A 19,331-nucleotide genomic window follows, 5' to 3' on the forward strand; every position below is an offset into this window, starting at 1 on the left:
GGTTGAATTGCATCCTCTCCCATTAAAGGTGGGTCGGAAGGGCTTAACTGGGAAGCACAATTCATTAACATATGACAGAACAAAATGGGAGGTTAGACTATTCAGACGGTCCCCTAGTTTATAGTGACAAAAATGCGTTGGAGCATCTTCCTTGTTATCTCCTAATCCACAAATGCCCGCCTTGCCCCAGGGACACAGAGGGCAATTAAAATCCCCTGCCCATAAAAGGGCCATGTCTCTGTCCATCTGCTCCTCTAGTTTAGATAGATTTAACCTAAGGTTGTTAACAACTGTTTCAGTTAATGAAGTTGGAATATTGTTATAGAAGTTTACCAATGTGAGATTTTTTAGAGCTCCCCGAGAGGTGACAATGATTTGGTAAAACTCTGTGGATGTGAACTTTAACTTTATTGTATTTTGTATAGAAATTTAGTGGGCATTGATTTATTTTTGCTGCACGTTTATTTGGGTGTCGATTCTTGGCGTTCAAAGATGGCGCTTGGTTATGATGAGTTTGATATAGATGTTGCGATTTGCTTTAAATAACGTGTCTAAATGGCGCTTCGGTAAACATGGAAGAAGGTGTCTACCGAAACGCGTCTGTTGTTGCTGTTGTGCGAGTTTGCAGTCAATAAAAGACTCGAACGGCCCCCGCGAGTGCTTTTTCTTCTTTATGGGATGAAAGTCCTGGACATTAAAGAGAGCGAAGCGGCAATCAATATGTGGGTGCACCCCCGCATTTGAAGCACCCGTCTGAGAGTGCCCCACTCTGGTGTTGTTGGAGCTGTTATATATATATATATTCACTGAAAAAACCATAGGTTTCACACCAGTTATAGTTAGGAATTAGCATTAAAAAAACCTATGAAATTCACTGAAAAAACCATAGGTTTCACACCAGTTATAGTTGGCTGGAAATTTTACTCGCATAAAACCATTGAAATTCCCACGTTATAGTTAGTTGGACTCACTATAACTTGCGCGTGCAATGCACTGCTGATGATGTCACATATTACATCACTCATGACATGGTCAGTGACATCACTCATGACATCACTGATGACACCATCCAGTGAATGTGTGTCTTTCTGCAAAAATAAATATGTTTTATATATGTATATGTAAAAGTTGATGGAAGAATAAATGTTTAAATAAGTGTTTACATGTTGATTGGTTAACTGGCTTATTAAGTGTATCTTAGTGAATACATATATCAGTTATATGTGTATAAGTGGCTGCATGGGTTGGTGAGTAGCTACATGTGTATGTATATGGGTTATTACATGTTTTTCTTAGTATCAGTATGAGTGTTTGTATGGTCTGGTGGGGGTATTACCTAGCACATAGATGCATGAATGACTGACTCTCTCTTTGTATCTGTTTTAAAGACAGCATATGTGCAGGACTGTATGGGTGGATGAGTGTGTATATGTGTGTGTTAGTGAGTGAATGAGTGTCTCACTAGTGTCTTTATCAGTAACTACATATGTATTAATCTAGTGTATGTGAATATTAATGTATATAAGTGAGTATATGTGAGAGTAAGAGATTGTAAGAGTTCCTGTTTAAATTAGTATGTGTTTCTATAAGTGACTGTTTAAGAGAGTAAGTATGTGTAAGTTTCTTTAGAAGTAAAGTGGTAGTGTGTGTATAGCTGTATATGCAAATAAATGGATGTTTAATAGTTTATTTGCATGTGTGAGTATGTGTCAGAGTATGTTTTAGATGACTGTCGGTGTGTAACAGGATGTATAGGTGTTATCAAAGAAAAGATTCCTTTCTGGGTAATTATTTCACAAGGTGACCATGAGGCCTATCCGTATCAATTAGCTGTATTTGGCATTTGCAATTGACAAATTCAAGAGGTCAAAATTTAAGTCTCCACACTAGGTTATTTGTACTTTTTACTCAAAGTTTATTTTATAGAAATTCATATTTAGGCATTCATTTTAAATACACATTGTAATTTAACACTGTGGTCCTCTGGTACAAATATATGTCTAATAGCTAACAATTCCGTGTTACGGTTATCTAACACAGAGTCACCACTTTATAGTATGCATTCAATATTTAAAATACAATAATACAACAAATTAATAAAAAACATTTTTTCACAGTTTAAAATGGTCCAAAGAGTCGACGCGTTTCGGTGCGTTTATTATACTGGGTGCACCTTCATCAGGACAGAATAAGTTAAAAACAGGTTTACATCTTCTTTCTGAAAAAATGAATAGAATGCATATTATTAGTGCGAAATTTCTAGTTTGAGTTTTAGTCCTGGTAGTGGGCTTAATACTTCAAATTTGCAACAAAATTTCCTTACTTTAAATTTAAGAAAAAGGGCGTCCTTCAAGTAGTTTTCTGGGACGTATTGTTCTTTAATTTGTCTGGTAGCACGTGTTTATCAGTTCACGGCCGTCAGTGATCTATAATCATAATTTCCTTTTTAGTTATATTTTACATTGTTTATATTTTCAATTTACGGGTCAATTACGGTATGCTGGGCTGCACTTACTTGTATTGATTATTAAAAGCATGTAATCAATGATGCGGGATAAATGATGTCTTCTCCAGGTGGCATATTTTTCTTAAGGTATATGCTCCTCTATGTAGTCTCGCAACAATACTCTTAAATGGAGGAAATATAACATCTTTTAGGGGCTTAGACATATTTAGAGAGTCTTGGTATCCAACATACCGGTTTTCAACCTACCGATTATATGAATCCTGTCAGTTTTAAAGGCTTTTGGCTCATTAAGTTGGTAGTCCTGACGGTTCTAGAGATTGTTGTCGCTGCACTCGCTTGCCAGCCTCGCTCCTTTTTTGATTCTTAAGAGCTATTCGTGGGGCATAACAGAGGTGAGGCATAGATGTTAATTTAATGTGGACAGTTTGGACGCTGTCTTATCAGCACATTCAATCTTAAAAAATATAGACACAGGCCATTATTTCCTGATAGTCTACTGCAGTCTTTGTTTGCATTTATTTTAACCCTTAAAACCAGGATAATGCGTGAGTAACAACTTATTCTCCTAGATCCCCATTTAGATTCAGAGTATCCTTGTTCCTCATTTCAATTACACGGGCACTCCTTAAGTTATTAACCATGAGAGTTTCCCCTGACATCCCGCTGAACCTGCGAGCTCACTCCTCTCTCTAACGAGCATGCTTTCATTACTCTCACTCGTCTCTGCTACATGTAACGGGTTGTCGAGAGCGTTCTTACCTCTAATCTGGCTAGTGTTTCCTTCGTGTGGCTGGCGTCCGCTTCACTGGAGATGACAACCACACGGAGGCTGCTGGGTACTATTTATACCGGGGATAATTGGATTATTGCACCGTCGGCTGCATTAATTAAGTGTTAAGTGTACCTAATGTCATCCATTACGGCCATTAATGTAGTTTTTTAATCATTCTCGCCTCATCTAACCCGGGCAGGAACTGACAATGCACCGGAAGCACTAAGTGTTCACGGTGCAAGGCGGCCATATTTGTAGTTTGTCGACCGTGCACAACAACTACAGAGCCAAAATTACTGGAAACGAGGCCAATGTAATTGGAAGCCAAGTCTTTGTAAAGTTTACGGCGGCCATGGTTGTAGTTTATCGTCAATGCGCGACTACAGGGATAAGATTATCGGAGACGCGATCGATAACTATGCAAGCCACAACTTTATTTGATAAGAGCGGCCCGTTAAGATATACCCATATGCCTACGCAGAATTTTTTTTTTTGCGTGCTTGTCTTTTGTACTCAAATTCTGTGGGAAGCTCTCCACGGTTTTCATTAATTATATTTCCAACTTATTCCAGCATATAGTACTCTCCCTGAATTACCGGGGTGTATTGTGCACAGTACCTAATACCGGCGATTCTATGCGCTCCATGCTGAAGGTATTTTAGTAGTTATCTCTACACATTAGCCTTCATTGGTTAAACTGCGCATGCTCTGACAGGTATAATCACCTTCACATTGTTTATGCAGAGCATTCTGCCACGGTTCTGTATTTATTTCTAAAACAGTGAAACTCAGTTCAACAAACAGGGGCGTGCATGCGTTTCATAATATCATCAATACAAATGTAGGTACAATTCAATATTATTTAAAGATGTAGGTACAATTCAATATTATACATCACTCATTTTGAAAAAAGAGAGAGAGAAAAAGGACATACATCCTATACATTACTACTGTCAAACAATGATGTCTATTGCTGTAATTATAGACATCTCTACCGTATTGATGGCTATTATACATAGCTATTTAAAGAAAAGCCACATCAAGCATGTACAATTTGTTAGTAGTTACACTAAAACTGCAGCTTATAACCACATTTAGTCTATCAGCTCTGAATATTATTCGTTGTCATAGAATCCCTAGCAATATCAGTTAATCCTGGACATTATCTGATTATTTTATCCCACTCTTCACGATTGTTGAGCCCTTGATAATAGGATTTAAATTTTGACATATAGAACTGTTCCCTCAGTTTGCGCTTTTTGTTGGCATCTCCACCTCTCACAGAGACTTTGATTTTTTCAAGAATGAACCATCTTAAATCGTCTAGTTTGTGGTTCTCTGCGGTCCAATGTTCAACTAGTGGTGCATTTTGCCTTTTGAGTCTTATTGCTGATCGATGTTCCGTCAGCCTCAAACGTATTTCTCTTCCTGTTTCTCCTATGTAACATTTGTTACAGGGGCAAAGGATTAGGTATACCACATTGGAGGTCCGGCAATTTACGTGCTCGTTCATCCAATGGGTAATACCATTCACTTCCACTTTATCAGTTTTGATGATACCTTTACAGTGTGTACAAGACCCACACGGCAGGTTTCCTCTGATGGGAGCACCATTGAGGACATTTCTCTGTCCATTTCTTTTAGGTTCTTGGTATGTATGCACTAGTTGGTTTCTAATAGTTCTATTTCTTCGAAAGGCATAAGTGGGTTTTGCTAACGGGGTGACTCCTGTTTTATTTAATATTCCCCAATTTTTGTTTATCAAGTTCTTTACTTTGTTGCTAAAACTATTGTAATCGGATACCATGATTATATTGTTCTTCTGTTGTTTCGATTTCTCAGTTGGTTCAAAAAGGCTCTCTCGATTATAATACTTAGCACGCTTGTAGGCTTGTTTTATCAAGCGTTTGGGGTAGCCTCGCAGTGTAAGTTTTTCTTTTAAAATCTGTGCATGTTTCTCATAGCTATTTCTATCACTGCAATTTCGTCTAATTCGTAAGAATTGACTAAAAGGTATGCCATCTTTTTGGCATTTTGGGTGATAGCTAGTGTGGTGCAACAAGGTATTTCTATCTGTGGGTTTCACAAATAGTTCCACGTTTAATGCTTGGTCTTTTTCATAAATTTTAATATCTAGAAAATCCACAGTTGATTGACTCTTGTTAAAAGTGAATTTTAGGTTTGGGTCACCACAGTTTATCCATTCAAGGAAATGGTCAAGGTCCTCCTCGGTCCCGTCCCATATAAAGAAAATGTCGTCTATAAATCTGGACCATACCTTGACATTTTCAAAATATGGACAGATCTCATTATATACATGTTTTGACTCAAATCTCCCTACATAAAGGCAGGCAAGACTGGGAGCACAGGTGGCTCCCATGCTGGTGCCCTTGATTTGACAATAGTAGTCTTGTTTAAACAAAAAAATGTTGTTCTTAAGGATAATTTCAATACAGTCTAAAATGAAGGTGTTTTGAGCATTCAAATCGCCCAAGTCATTTTTTAATATCTCCTCCATCATTTTCACTGTATCCTCCTGGGGGATATTAGTATACAATGCTTCAATATCCATGCATACTAGCCATTGGGTCTCTTTATTAAAACTTACTCCCTCTACCCTGGAGATCATATGGGTTGTGTCCTTTATATAGGACGGTAATTCTGCCACTAATGGCTGAATAAAGTGGTCCACGTATTTACTGAGGGGCTCAGTTAGAGACTCTATACCAGATACTATTGGCCGCATGGGTGGGTCTTCCAAGTTTTTGTGGACTTTGGGAAGTCCATACATCGCTGGGACTTTTGGGTTTTCATTAATGAGGAAGCGATATTCTTCCTCACAGATTACACTGTCCTCTTTGGCAAAATCTATCACTGTCTTGACCTTTTTCTTCAGGTTTTCCCATTCACTGATGTTACTGGGTCTATAATGCATTTCGTTATTGAGGAGTTTATACATTCTAGTTTCATAGTCTTCCGTGTTAAGGATGACTATGCTCCCTCCCTTATCTCCTGATTTTATTGTTATGTCATCATAAGATGACAGTGATTTTAATGCTTCCCTTTCTAATTTAGATAGGTTATTCTGTGTCCACACTTTTGTATCCAGTAGTTTCTCTAAGCCCGTGGTTACCACTTTTTCAAAAGTGTCAACCTCCGGACCTACCATGTTTGTATTAGGTGTCCAATTGGATAGTGGTTTGAGGCCCGATTTGTTATTATTCACTCTATTTTCTTTCCCCTCGAAGAATTTTTTTAGACGAATTTTCCTAAAAAGGTCCCTGACATCCCTCTCTATGTTGAATCTGCTGCCTATGGTACTTGGTGCAAAACCAAGGCCTTTCTCTAATACTTTTATTTCATGCACAGTGAGTGTTTTGTTTGAGAGATTTATAATAGGGGCTTTGTGGGTCAGTGGATCAATTCTATCATTTCTTGGGTCTTTTTGGTCTAATCCCAATCTTTTTGACTGCGGGTTCGCATGTAGGTCTCCTCATGGTCCCCCCTGTCTGTTGATTTCCCTGACGTCCCCTCCCCCGTGTTCTGAAACCCCTCTGCTGGCGTCTCTGTTGCTGGCCTAATGCAGGATGTATAGGTGTATCACTACATATGAGTGAGTATATGTATGAGTGACTAAATAGAACTGTTGGTGAATAAGTGGATGTGTATATAGATGGTGGAATTATTGAATTGGTTGTTGTTACTGGTATGGGTATGTCCATTCTTTTCAAAATTTTAGTTTCTATTATTGAATATGTGCTTCAAGGGTTACATTACAGTGAAAGGAGGTATATCACTCTGTCACAAGGATGGTGTCATCAGTGATGTCATGAGTGATGTCACTGACCATGTCATGAGTGATGTAATATGTGACGTCATCAGCAGTGCATTGCACGCGCAAGTTATAGTGAGTCCAACTAACTATAACGTGGGAATTTCAATGGTTTTATGCGAGTAAAATTTCCAGCCAACTATAACTGGTGTGAAACCTATGGTTTTTTCAGTGAATTTCATAGTTTTTTTTAATGCTAATTCCTAACTATAACTGGTGTGAAACCTATGTTTTTTCAGTGAATTTCATAGGTTTTTTAAATGCTAATTCCTAACTATAACTGGTGTGAAACCTATGGTTTTTTCAGTGAATTTCAATGGTTTTTTAATAGCAAATCTTTATAGTTATAAAAAATAATAAATTTTAAAGCGAATTTTATATTGTATAATTATGTCAATTTTATTTTTTTTAATTTTTTAATTTTTCACCCCGTACCGGTGAACGCACGGGTAAGCGCAATGTTACGGCGCGCCCTGGGGCGCGTACAGGTGAGCGTCCCGATAGCGCTTGCCGCGAATGAAAACAACATCGTGACGCATCGCGTAGCCGCCACGCCTTGCGTTATAAGACACGTATCGCGTAGCCGCGAGATGCGTCTTAAGACGCACCGCGTAAGCGCACCCGGAAGCGCAAACGATCGCGCAACATAAGCGCCCTGACGCGCTTACGCTACGCACCCCGGGACGCGCCCCAGGGCACGTAGCGTAAGCGCGTCAAGCCATGTGACTTTAAAATAACACTTTTCATTGGTTCAGAACTTTTTTTTTCCAAATTGTGAGAAACCCACCCATTTCTCTCACTATTGCTTTGTACTTGGAGAGAGCAAGAGCTGTTCTGTGTACTGTCTTCATCTCCTACTTTCCTGATCTACACCAATGGCTGCAATGGAGTCATCCACAGTGATTCCGATGAATTTTTGCATGAGGACCCTCCTCACCAGAAGAAAAAGAACCACTTCATCTGGAAATTCTATGACATCCCTGAAGGACAAAAAAAAGTCAATGCTGCAAAAGTAACCTGCAAAATATGTGGCAGTACTTTATCCAGAGGCAATCCTCTAAAAAAATATAGCTTCGGAAATGCCAATTTAATCAGGCATGTCAAAAGAAGACACCCAAACAACTTTGCCAGGGAGAGTGTCAGGGAGCTGGCACGGAATTTACCCACAGATGGCGGCAGCACCTCCACTGGTGGAGCAACACCTTCGGGACCACCCCGTGGAAGAATGGTCCCTAACATACAGCCGGTGTTTGCAGGCATCAAATTTCTGTGCACGCAGTGTGACGAACTGCTCTGCTATGGGGAGCAGAGTGTTAAACTCATTGCCATAAAGAAACAGGAACACCGCTGCCCTGCCAGTCCCTAAATTTTCACATTTTTTTGCTCCTGCTGAGCGGTTTTGGAATCCCTGTTTTTGTTTTTCCCTTGAAAAAAATAAAAAAATATATAAAATCGTTTTAAAAAGTATAAAAAAATATAAAACAACAAAAACAAAAAAAAGTTATTTTCAGAACAACCTCCAATTTATAAAAAAAATGCTTTTAAAAAAAAAAAAAGTCTGTCATTTTTTATCTCCATGGTACGCTCCCTGGTGCGCGTACCCGGCCCTCCTCCTGCGAAAATCGAAACCCGCGGGACCCTTTTATGGCCCCCACATCAAACCTAGGGGGTCAGGGGGGGTGTACACTGCCCCCTATTGCTCATTTCCCCCTTTGATTTTTGCCACCTCTTGTGTCTCAATCCTACCGAGACACAAGATGGCGGCCGCTGCGGACTGTTTCAAATGTTTACAGACACCCGAGAACCAATCAGCTTGCCGTGCGCAAGTTGCGTGGCGCGCATGGAGCGCTCCCCGGTACGCGTACCGGGGCGCGGCTTTAGATATATACATTTTTTTGAACCTAAATTACTCAAAATCCTCTGGAGCACATATCTTGAGACATAGCAAAGGCACATCGGGCTACCAGTCCCTACAATTTTGCCAAGTTTGGTGAAAATCCATTCAGCCGTTCGAGCTAAAAGTGCGACAGACCGCCCTATGGAAATTAACATGGGGAAAACATGTTTGGGACCCCCCTTTTATCTCGGCCCCCGCTTGACGAATGCCCCCCAAACTTTCAGGGAAGGAGCGGAGATCCACGAGGCAAAGTTGCTGAAAAATTCAGGCTGATTCCTCAACCGGCGCCAAAGTTATTCCAAATAGAATGTTGCGATTTCCCTATGGAAATCAATCCTAACTATAACTACCTACTGGCGACCGCCAGTAGGTAATATATATATATATATATATATATATATATATATATATATATATATATATATATATATTTATAGGCCTGACCCGGGGTATGGGGTCCCGGGGCCAAAAATGGTCAAAGAAATGGGGGCCTAGCAGCCCCTCTTCCTAAAAAATATCAAATAGAAAGAAAAAGACAAATTGCAGAGGTCCGCCCCCTTTTTCAACCACTCTGCATATGTGCCTTCTGGCACACTGCTGCTGGCGAATGAAGTGCCCTTGAATGCTGAGGGTCCTTAGGGGCCCAAAAGACCTCCTGTTACCTCCAGTAAGCCGCACACAGTGGGATTGCTGAGAGGTGGTCTGAGGCCACACCCCCTTTCTGCACCACTCTGCAAATGCTGCTCTTGGCGCTCTGCTGGTTGGGGAATTAGGTCTCCTTGCCTACTGAGCACCTCCGGACATAAGTGGACTTCATCCCCCAAGCAGCAGTGTGCCAATAGGTGCATTTGCAGAGTGCCTAAACGCGGAATCACAAGCTTGGACCAACTTTTTGTGCCAGCATTATTTTTATTTCCTTTACATGTCAGGACGCGTTTCGGCCGTCCAAGCGGCCTTGATCTATATATATATTCGTACTTCCTTTTCCCCGCAGAGCGCAGGGCATTTTCCTTGTGCACTCGCAGGTAAAACAGTGATATCCAAAGGGTGGAGAGAATATACAGAACAATTAGAGGGGCGATTATTCTCCCAATCACAAGTGCAAACCAGAATGGATGTGAGTACTGACTGCAGTACCGGCTGAATAGAAATAAGGTCGAAGTAATGAGACCTTTTCTCCCACTGGAGGGTCATAAATGGGAAGGAAAGACATAATGTATGTCATTAATTAAGCAACTATAATTATGCCCACTAGAGGGCTTGCTTAGATATGTTAAGATTACACTGCTGGTCATATGAATAAGAATAAGAAATTCTAGAAACTCCTTAGTTAGGAATAAGAAGGATGGGTTGTAGATAAACAATGAGTGTTTGTTATTATCACATTGGACTACATGTCCCATAACGCCCTGTGCCAGGAACAGGAAATTATGTCATTGTTTGTATTCACTTTATTAACTCACTCAAAAAATTCAATGTGGTTTCTTAACAGTCCCGTGAGCAAGGTCTACGTATAGACTAAAACGCGTAGGGAAGTGTTGCTGGCTTGCTGTTAATAAATGTCAAATTGAACTACACAACCTGACTTGATATCACTGTTTTATCTGCGAGTGCATGAGGAAAATGCCATGCGCTCTGCGGGGAAAAGAAAGTACGAATTAATTGCAGCGGGGCTCTGCCGGCCCCTTGGTTGCACTGCCTAAGAGCGCCCGTATATATATATATGATCAAGAGCACTAGTTGCTCGAAACGCGTTGCCTGAGAGGTGAATAAAATCTACCTTACTGCAGCCTGGGGTCCGTGTCTTCTGTTGCAGGAGTTTGCGGTATTGAAGACTTGGTTTTCATATATATATATATATATATATATATATATATATATATATATATATACAGGTAAATTTCGAATGGTCACCACCTACTCTGCTGAGGCCAATCAGCTGAGGAGAATACTCACCAAAAGCTGGCACATATTACGTACAGATCCAGTCATAGGGAAAGATGTCCCAGACAAACCGCTCCTCACTTTTAGGAAAACCAAATCCCTTAGGGACAATCTGGTACAAAGCCATCTGAAACCGATTGAACAAAAATCGAGTGGGAAGTTAAGAGATATGAAGGGCTTCTACCCTTGCGGTAAATGTCGTGCCTGCGAGAATAGCAGAAGGACACTTAAATACAATGTCCCGGGTTTGAGTCAACCGAGGCCAATCAATAAATTCATCACCTGTACCACCCCTTACGTTGTTTACTGTCTGGTCTGCCCATGCGGACTTCAGTATATTGGCAGTACAATAAACAACGTAAAATTGCGAATACTTGAACATCAGAGGGCAATAACCAACAAGGATGCTGCCTATCCTGTTGCGCGGCACTTTGCCAAAGTCCATGCGAGCAATAGAGAATTGCTTAGGTATTTTGGTATTGATCATGTACCCTTGCATCCTCGAGGAGGAGATAGACTCTTGAGTCTTCGCAGATTAGAGTCCAGATTTATCATAGATCTGCAGACCAAGAGTCCACTTGGGCTTAACATCGGGGAGGAATTTACAGTACATCTAGGCCGCTAATAAAAATAGGGATGGAGAGAGAGTAATATAACATCTAAACAAAAGAAGTAATGAGAAGTCTCAACTCAGGTCATCACTAACTATATGAGTTATTCAAGTACCTCCATCCCAAGCAGCTACTACCTACTGATAGCAACGTTGTTTGTAATGTATATTATATCTAGGAACTTATCACTGAAATTGAACATCGAGTTCCACATTCTGGTCAAATCTATGATCGATCATGATCTGTCTACATACCTTGTATATATTGTATATATTCTATACATTTTACACATTTAGTGCAATTTGTATATTGTGATTTAGATTTTGATTTTGATTCAGTCCTTGTTTCCTTGCTTTGTTCTTGTCTTTTGACCTATGATGGGTCTCTCTTATGAGTTCTAACAACTTGCAAATATGTCTACTGTAAATAATTTTTGAAGTATATATTGGACATAAGCTAGGTGGTTTATTGAACTCTTGAATTTTGAATTTTGATGCAATCTTTGCAAATTAAGTATCCACACACACATATGTATATAGATTTCTCTCATGCACCTATTCTTTCTAAAATTACAGTAAGGCATGTAACAGCCTGATACTACCAATTTGTCTCCGGTAGACTAATATTTATTATGAATACCGGAGAAGTGCCGATACACGGCGAGATTCAATTTTTATCTCTGGTAAAAGACATGCCATTGTTGGTTTATAATTTACGGTCAATTTTTTGTTATTCTCTGGTATCTAGTGGGATGTAGAATGTAATTTGGAGTTGAAACCAGGTACAAGCCGATTCACGGCCTGATTAGGCGCTTATTTTTATGCCTCTAATTTTGTATTTACAATAATCTTGGCCAAGTGGGGTTATGAACGCTATTGCTAAGTAATGGTTGATTTACAAAATGTATTATGACGTTTTTCCCATTGTGCAATGGCCGCCACGTTATTCCTGGTAATAGTCATGAATGAACACCCATACCGATACCATGAGTCCGCCTTCACTTTTTGTGAAGGCGTGTATGAATACAAGCCGCGCGCAGCTTTACACTGACACTGAGGAAGGACTTTGTGTTTGAAACGCGTCTGTCATCTCTTGCTTGCTGTAAGCCGTAATAAAATCCTCGTTTTGCTGTACCTGGAGTGCTTGGAGTTTCCTTTTTTCACTGAGGGAGACCACGGAGCTTCTATATATATATATATATATATATATATATATATATATATATATATATATATATATGACTCTCAAGGCAGGGAAACATGAGGAAAAGGGAGGATCAAAATAACAGTGCAGGAATAAGCCAAGGGTGTGAACGAATTTAGTAAACAGAAACGTACAACTAAGCCATTGCGAAGCAAACCTGTTTAGGCGTTCTTGCTGCTAAATTACCTGAGAAGCAGTCCTTCTGTTGATATGATTGGTTGTCTTCCTCTATTTGACCAGAGAGACCTGCATCCTGCATCTCAACCCCAGCCGCTTATGAACCTGTTTCCACAGTTTTCACATCTCTGAACGTTCTTGCCAGTTCCTCAGGGAATATTTTCATAAGTCATGACAGTACTCCACTCTCTAAAATGTCTCCACCTAATGTTCTGCCCGTTTTAATGGGACATTTCTTGTGGAATTCCTTGGCTAACTTGGGGGCACTTACAAAATATGCAGTCTCCCATGTTCTTTCCCAGGCATCACAAAATGTCCAGACTATTAAATATTGCAAAGGATCCTTCCTTATTTGTAAATCTAAGATTGTGCTTCTATCTTGAAATCTTCCTGTCCTCGAGTTGAAATGATTGGGGTGGCCAGTTTTTTTGTGTGTGGCTGTTTTCTTCCAGAAACAAGAAACTGTGGGTACATTTCCAGTATTCTGCTAATCTTAGTTCTACTGCTGATTTACCTATCAGTATTATAATAGGAAAAGGACCAAAGGATTGAATGTTCACTAGAACTGATCTTGACCTCTAGAGTCAAACTGTCTGAAGAGAGGCAATCTGATGCATGTGCTTCATTGATTGGCTTCCCTGGTTCCAATTGTTATCCTCCTAACAGAATATGTTTTCTTTTACAGATATTGCAACAGCCCTGAATTCAATATATCCTCTACCCAATCCATAACTGTGGCGCGTGACGCACGACTGGCTCACATCCACTGAAGTATGCTGTGCCATTCCGCATACCAGGACCTACATGGGAGCAACCCCACCCTTTGGGAACTTGGTGTACTCCTGAGATTGCAAATATAACAGTTTTGTGATTGACACTTCCCTCACCAAAGTGGTTTCTCACTGGCACTAGTCTGTCTCTATATCTCCAGAATTCATGATGAAAAACCATTCCTTTACTATTTTTTGTGTTATTCTTTTGGGTATCCAATAGCTTGATTCCTTCTGCAGTGGTGTGTAAGTCCTCTCTACATCAACCAGGTCTTCAAACCTCACCAATGTTGCTTTACTGCCAAAAACCAACGCATAATAATGGAAAGCCACCAAGATGTGCAACAAGGGAAGAATATATTATAGGTTCAGCAAAGCAAATGATAATACATGCTTAAGTAACCTTTTTGTTATATGCAATTTAATAGAACTTAATCAACAGTGTCCTGGAAGCGCAACAGGTGTTAGCGCCCGCTTTGTGCACCACCAGGGCACTTTGATATTACAGAAGGAGCCACAGATGCTTGTGTGGCCCCATTTGTAATACAGACAGCACTGGCACACATATAGCGCCAGTGCTATCACAAGAGGGTGCTCCCTCATTTGCATGAGGGCGTGGCCCCATTCAAAGAAGGGCATCCCTCTTTATCTGTGCCCATGCTGTATTATAGATGCATGCTGCAAAAAACACAGTTGATGGACAGAATGTAGAACAATGTCATACATTCACCCCAGTACAAGGATCTGGGCCTAAATCCATCGTTTGTTGTCCATCAACTGTGTTTTTTGCAATTTTCACCCCGAGTGGGCTGGGGATGCTCAGACGTGAGTCCCAGGCTCTCCACACCACTGGAGTCAAGCTATCCAGGCTGAATGAAGGCTGATAGCCAGAAACCGGTCCTTGGATGCTTGATTCCGGTCTGGGAAAGACATGGCTTGGTAGTTCGGACTGGACTGTTCCCATGAGGCACAGGGTCAGAGCTGATTTGCATATAGCCAGTGTCTAACCCAGGGTGGTGTGGAGTGCAAAAAAACGATGGATTTAGGCCCATATCCTTGAACTGGGGTGAATGTATGACATTATTCTACATTCTGTCCATCAACTGTGTTTTTTGCGTATTATAGATGCAGGCGCTCAGGCAAAGAAGCTGTAAGGAGGCGCCTTGATGGCAGCCCACTTCAGGGGGGAAACTGGGTATAATGGACCCCCCGACATACCCTTACATGCAGGTGCAGTCAGTAACTCAGTGCAGCCCCCTGCAATGGGATCTCTAAACCACCTTGAAAGTGCAGGCGGGTTGCTGCCTGCACAGTGAAACATGGATCGGCTGCTTCAAAGCCGCTCTGTTTGCGGCTGCCCTGGGGGCAGCGGCTTCAATGTAATAGGGTGCACTTTCCCTGTGTGAGCCTGGCGCACCTGTTTTAGGGTGTGCTGTGGCACAAACAGGGAAAGTGCGCCCCATCCCTATCATGGCCTCAAGTCTGATTTATGAAAATGGATGTATTAATGACTTCCGTAATTTGTCCCTGCCATTGTTTTTAAATTGAGCCTTTTGAGAGTATTTTAAAATCTTCCCCTCCCCAAAAGGCATAGCTTATGGCTCAAATTAAATAAAAAGACTCTTACAACTGTATTCCTACCCGTAAATTGGGCTAATGTATGCATTGAGTAAAAAACCCTCATGTAGTAAGTACGTAGACTTAACACCTATTTAAATTACCTTAGGAAATACTTATTTTATATTCCTTTAAAATAGTTTTCATGATGTGTCCTTTCTTTCTCCACCCCCTCTGAAAACTGGGGCAATGGTTCTCCTTCACACACTTTCAAAAGTAGCAGTTACGCCTGGACCTTGAGCTTGTCACTTAAATGTGCAATATGTATGTACATTTTTGCAAATCACACAAAAGTTACACCGGAAGAATGTGCAAATCTTTTGCAAGACATTTCCCTAACCACTCCAATGATACACTCCTATGGAGATCCACAGGTGACAAGAGAAAAGATAAGAGGGCCTCATTTATGAGGCCCCCTGTGGCACCGGAGCGTCACTTTTTTGATGTTACGGTGGTGCAATGTGCCCTGGCATATTTACAAGGCCACGTAAAGCGACTTTAGGTGGCATTGCATAGGTGTTGCTGTGGGTGTTCCCACGCAATACCCAGGAAATCTGAAGCATTTCAAGATTTAAGAGAAATCGTAAACCTGGAAATGCATCAGAATCTAACTACACTCCAGTGGAGGGGGGGGGGGGGCATTAGGGAGTGGCAACGATTAGAAATGTTTTAATTTCTCCTCGTTTTCCTTTTTATATGTGTGCTGCATTTTGCAGCACACATAGAAAGAGAAAATCTCCTGAATTGATTGATTGTGTGCAGGAAGGTAACACTTCCTGCACAAAATCTATCAGCCTAACAATGCAGGCACCCTTGCAACATGGTGCAAGTATGACTGCCTTGGCATATGGCAGCACATTGTGCGCTGGTGCTGGGGAAAAGGACAGAAATGCACCATGTCAAATAGATATAAGATTCCTTGCGGCACTGCCCTATGCCAAAACCTAATAAATGAGGTCCATGCGCGTCTAAATTACACATACTTAATTCACAGACAGTCTCTGAACTGTAAATATGGCGTAATTTACACATGCTTACCTTACTCTGTAAATGAGGCATACTGTGTTAACAGTTTCAGATATTGCTCCATCACAGCGGTGGGTCATAAATCAGCCTATTATCCTATCAAGTCAATGGGAGACATTAACTGAATATTTTCTGAAACTTAATTCAAGATAATAGGCAACCTTGTGAGGTGGGGAACTGCACTAATAAACAAAGTTGTGGCTCTTACACAACTTTTATTACTCAATTATTGATTAGAAGGATGTCAGGAATCCGGAGCATGCATTTATACATGTAGTTGTTGAAGATGTAGCCTGAGTGTGCATGTCACCATAATGCAAAAATCCTGGTTCTGATTCACAAAGATTTATACTCCAGTAAGTGAGCCTTACTCAAGGCTTAGGTCTGAGTTGCACCGGAATATCTAGGCTCGATTGATAAAGCATTTTCACTGTGCAGCTGTGCCTTACTCCAGGTTCAGGTTTTACTTACTCTTAAATTACCAGAAGTAAGACTTGTATAGTCACAGTTTCTGTAAGTAAGCATGTCTTGTTCCAGGAAACCATTCATAGAAATGCTTTGTGAATGAAACCTGAATAATCAGGTTATTCAAACCTAAAACGGGAGAATGTCGCAGCTAATTTTATCCATGGCTTCTTTTATCTTCTTTATGCTGATAATATCCGGGCTTCCTTCTCCTTTCCAAAGTTCACACCTGACCTTGAAGGCAAGCATGCATCTCCTACAGTTTCACAAATACCCTTCTCTGAGTGCGTTACATAGTGCCTTGGTAAGGAATTATAGACATGGTCATATTTTTGTTATACATTTTCCCCTATAACTGTTTACATGTCCTAATTCTTTTAAAATAATAATAAATCTACACCAGAAACTCTACACTTGGTTGCTAATGCTAAATTCTGCCAAAATTGAAATGATATTTTACCGCTCCTCTTTTGCCTCTTCTCCCTGGCTGACCACATCTCATTTCTCTTGACTCTGAAGTTTGAATCATTAGGCAGGACCTTCACCATTCTCTTCATTCCATCAGTGAAGGTGACAGCCTTCGTCAAAAATAAAGCCGCAACAGGATGATTCCAGCTACTTAACATTTGCAGAAATATACTCCCGTTCACCACTGCCATATCACTTGTCAGATCACAGATTTTCAGAAGACTGGATTACTATGACAGTCGTATTGCCACACCCTCTTCTCTAACTATTCCTACATAGACTTAAATAAGGTTTTCAACTTTGTAACTAACACATTACTCAATCTCCCCAAGCATACCTCCTCTACACTCACCACCCACCTAGGGCGGTTAAAAGCAACAAAAACTGAGTATTATTAAAATAGAGCAAATTAATAATACTAATACACAAATCAATTACAAACTGGCCTACTTTGCAAAGACCCTTTCACTCTGTTTACCACCACGTACCCTTCAATCTGTTAATCACCACCTTCTTACTACAACTAAGCTACCATGTTCCACATCCTACTTTCGTGCCTTTACCAGCTATGCACTTTCCATTGGAACACGTTTTAATCTATCACTTAGGCCTGAGACGTGCTCATGGAGTTCTAACTGCATTGATAGAACACTGATTACAACAAGAGATGCAAGCTGAATAACTACCTACTCTACTATACATCTGTATCTAGCCCCACATGTTGTCCTTACCAATCACATTCAGACAAAAGTGACATTCATCATGACTAATATGTTAAGTTCAATATGTGTGTAAAAAATACAAACTTTCTTGACTTACTGTCAAAAACCACTCTGCAAAGAGCCATGTGGTGGAACAGGCCTCAGACGCTAAGCTACCTAACTCCACCCAGGAAGGACTATGGGGGAGAATAGGGAATCTCACCCTTACTGGCTTGCAAAATGAGTAAAGCAGAGGGAAACAGGAGCAGTTGGTATGCCCCTCAGCGGGTCAATAGGATGTCTCAGTTTTAAGGTTCTCTCATGCTGATGTATTAAAGGACCAGCACTTCACAAAAAGATGGGCCTGGGAGATTTAAAGACCAGCAGGGGTTAACTCCCCAATATCCCACTTTGACACACAGTAGAACTCCTGGGCTGATAACAGAGACAGAGATAAATAGAACAAGAAAAAGCATGGCCTATCTCAGATGAAGTATTCACTTTAAAGGACGATTTCCCTCACTCACCATAGGTGACATGCTTTATGATTGAGAATCGTATCACACCGTGATACCTAGTCACAGTGTGGGCTACAACCACCTCACGGAGAGGGAAGAGCTATTCAGATGCTTTTGAGAGGTATTATAAATACCCTTTAATGAGCTCAGGGTGATGAGGTCAGCAGAGCATAAACAAGGAGAAAATGTGATGTCCTGCTCAGTTTATTCATACTTATAAATCCTGTTAATCTGGGCAAAACCAAACCCCACACTGCACAGTTGGTACAAGGTGTAAATGCCTGTAGCAGTCATGACCGTGATAGCTTAGAGCATGGGCATGAGGGGATACAACACTGTCTTGAAGTGCTGAAGGCACTTTGACCTTTTGAAACCGCTTCTGCAGCCGGTATCACCAGGACTGAGGCCAACAAAATGTGGCTGGGCATCTTATTCTGAGCACAAACTACACAATCCTTGATGGAAATCGAAAGTATTTTTTACATTTGGACACCAAAATACAGTGCCATTCCCCGCATCTTCCTTATCCCCATGTGTCTACCCCAATGAGAACTATGACACAAATGTAAAATCTGATTTTGTAATTCTTCTCCTGGCACAAATATTTTATTTTCATTAAATAATAAACCGTTGACCTCTTTCCAGGATCCAGGGTCTTTTCTTCCATTAATAATAGTTCTTATTGTAAAGTGGGAATTGTAGAGGGATCTTCCCTTTGGACTTCTTCCTCAGTTTCTTGTCTGGGAAGTGCATCAGCCTTCACTTGTCTGGAACCAGGTCAATAATTGATCTCATACAAAAACGTGAGAAAAAGAGGGACCACCTTGCATGTATGGTGCTTGTACATTTCATGCTTTTCAGGA

General features: G+C 40.7%; 1 protein-coding gene across 2 annotated transcripts in view; it reads left to right on the top strand.

The window, feature by feature from the left end:
* LOC144823579 (uncharacterized) overlaps nucleotides 1-13,864 on the top strand; it is a 190,956-nt gene extending 177,092 nt beyond the window's left edge. The window contains exon 6 of one of the 2 annotated variants that reach the window (XM_078682207.1): nucleotides 13,589-13,864. In XM_078682207.1, coding sequence (XP_078538333.1) covers nucleotides 13,589-13,606 — 18 coding nt within the window. In that variant the 3' untranslated portion in view covers nucleotides 13,607-13,864. The remainder of the gene's footprint in view (nucleotides 1-13,588) is intronic. The other variant, XM_078682215.1, reaches the window with a different exon arrangement.
* Nucleotides 13,865-19,331: the final 5,467 nt, after the last annotated feature.

Source organism: Lissotriton helveticus, chromosome 1_1, assembly GCF_964261635.1.
Source record: "Lissotriton helveticus chromosome 1_1, aLisHel1.1, whole genome shotgun sequence".
Lineage (NCBI taxonomy): Eukaryota > Metazoa > Chordata > Amphibia > Caudata > Salamandridae > Lissotriton > Lissotriton helveticus.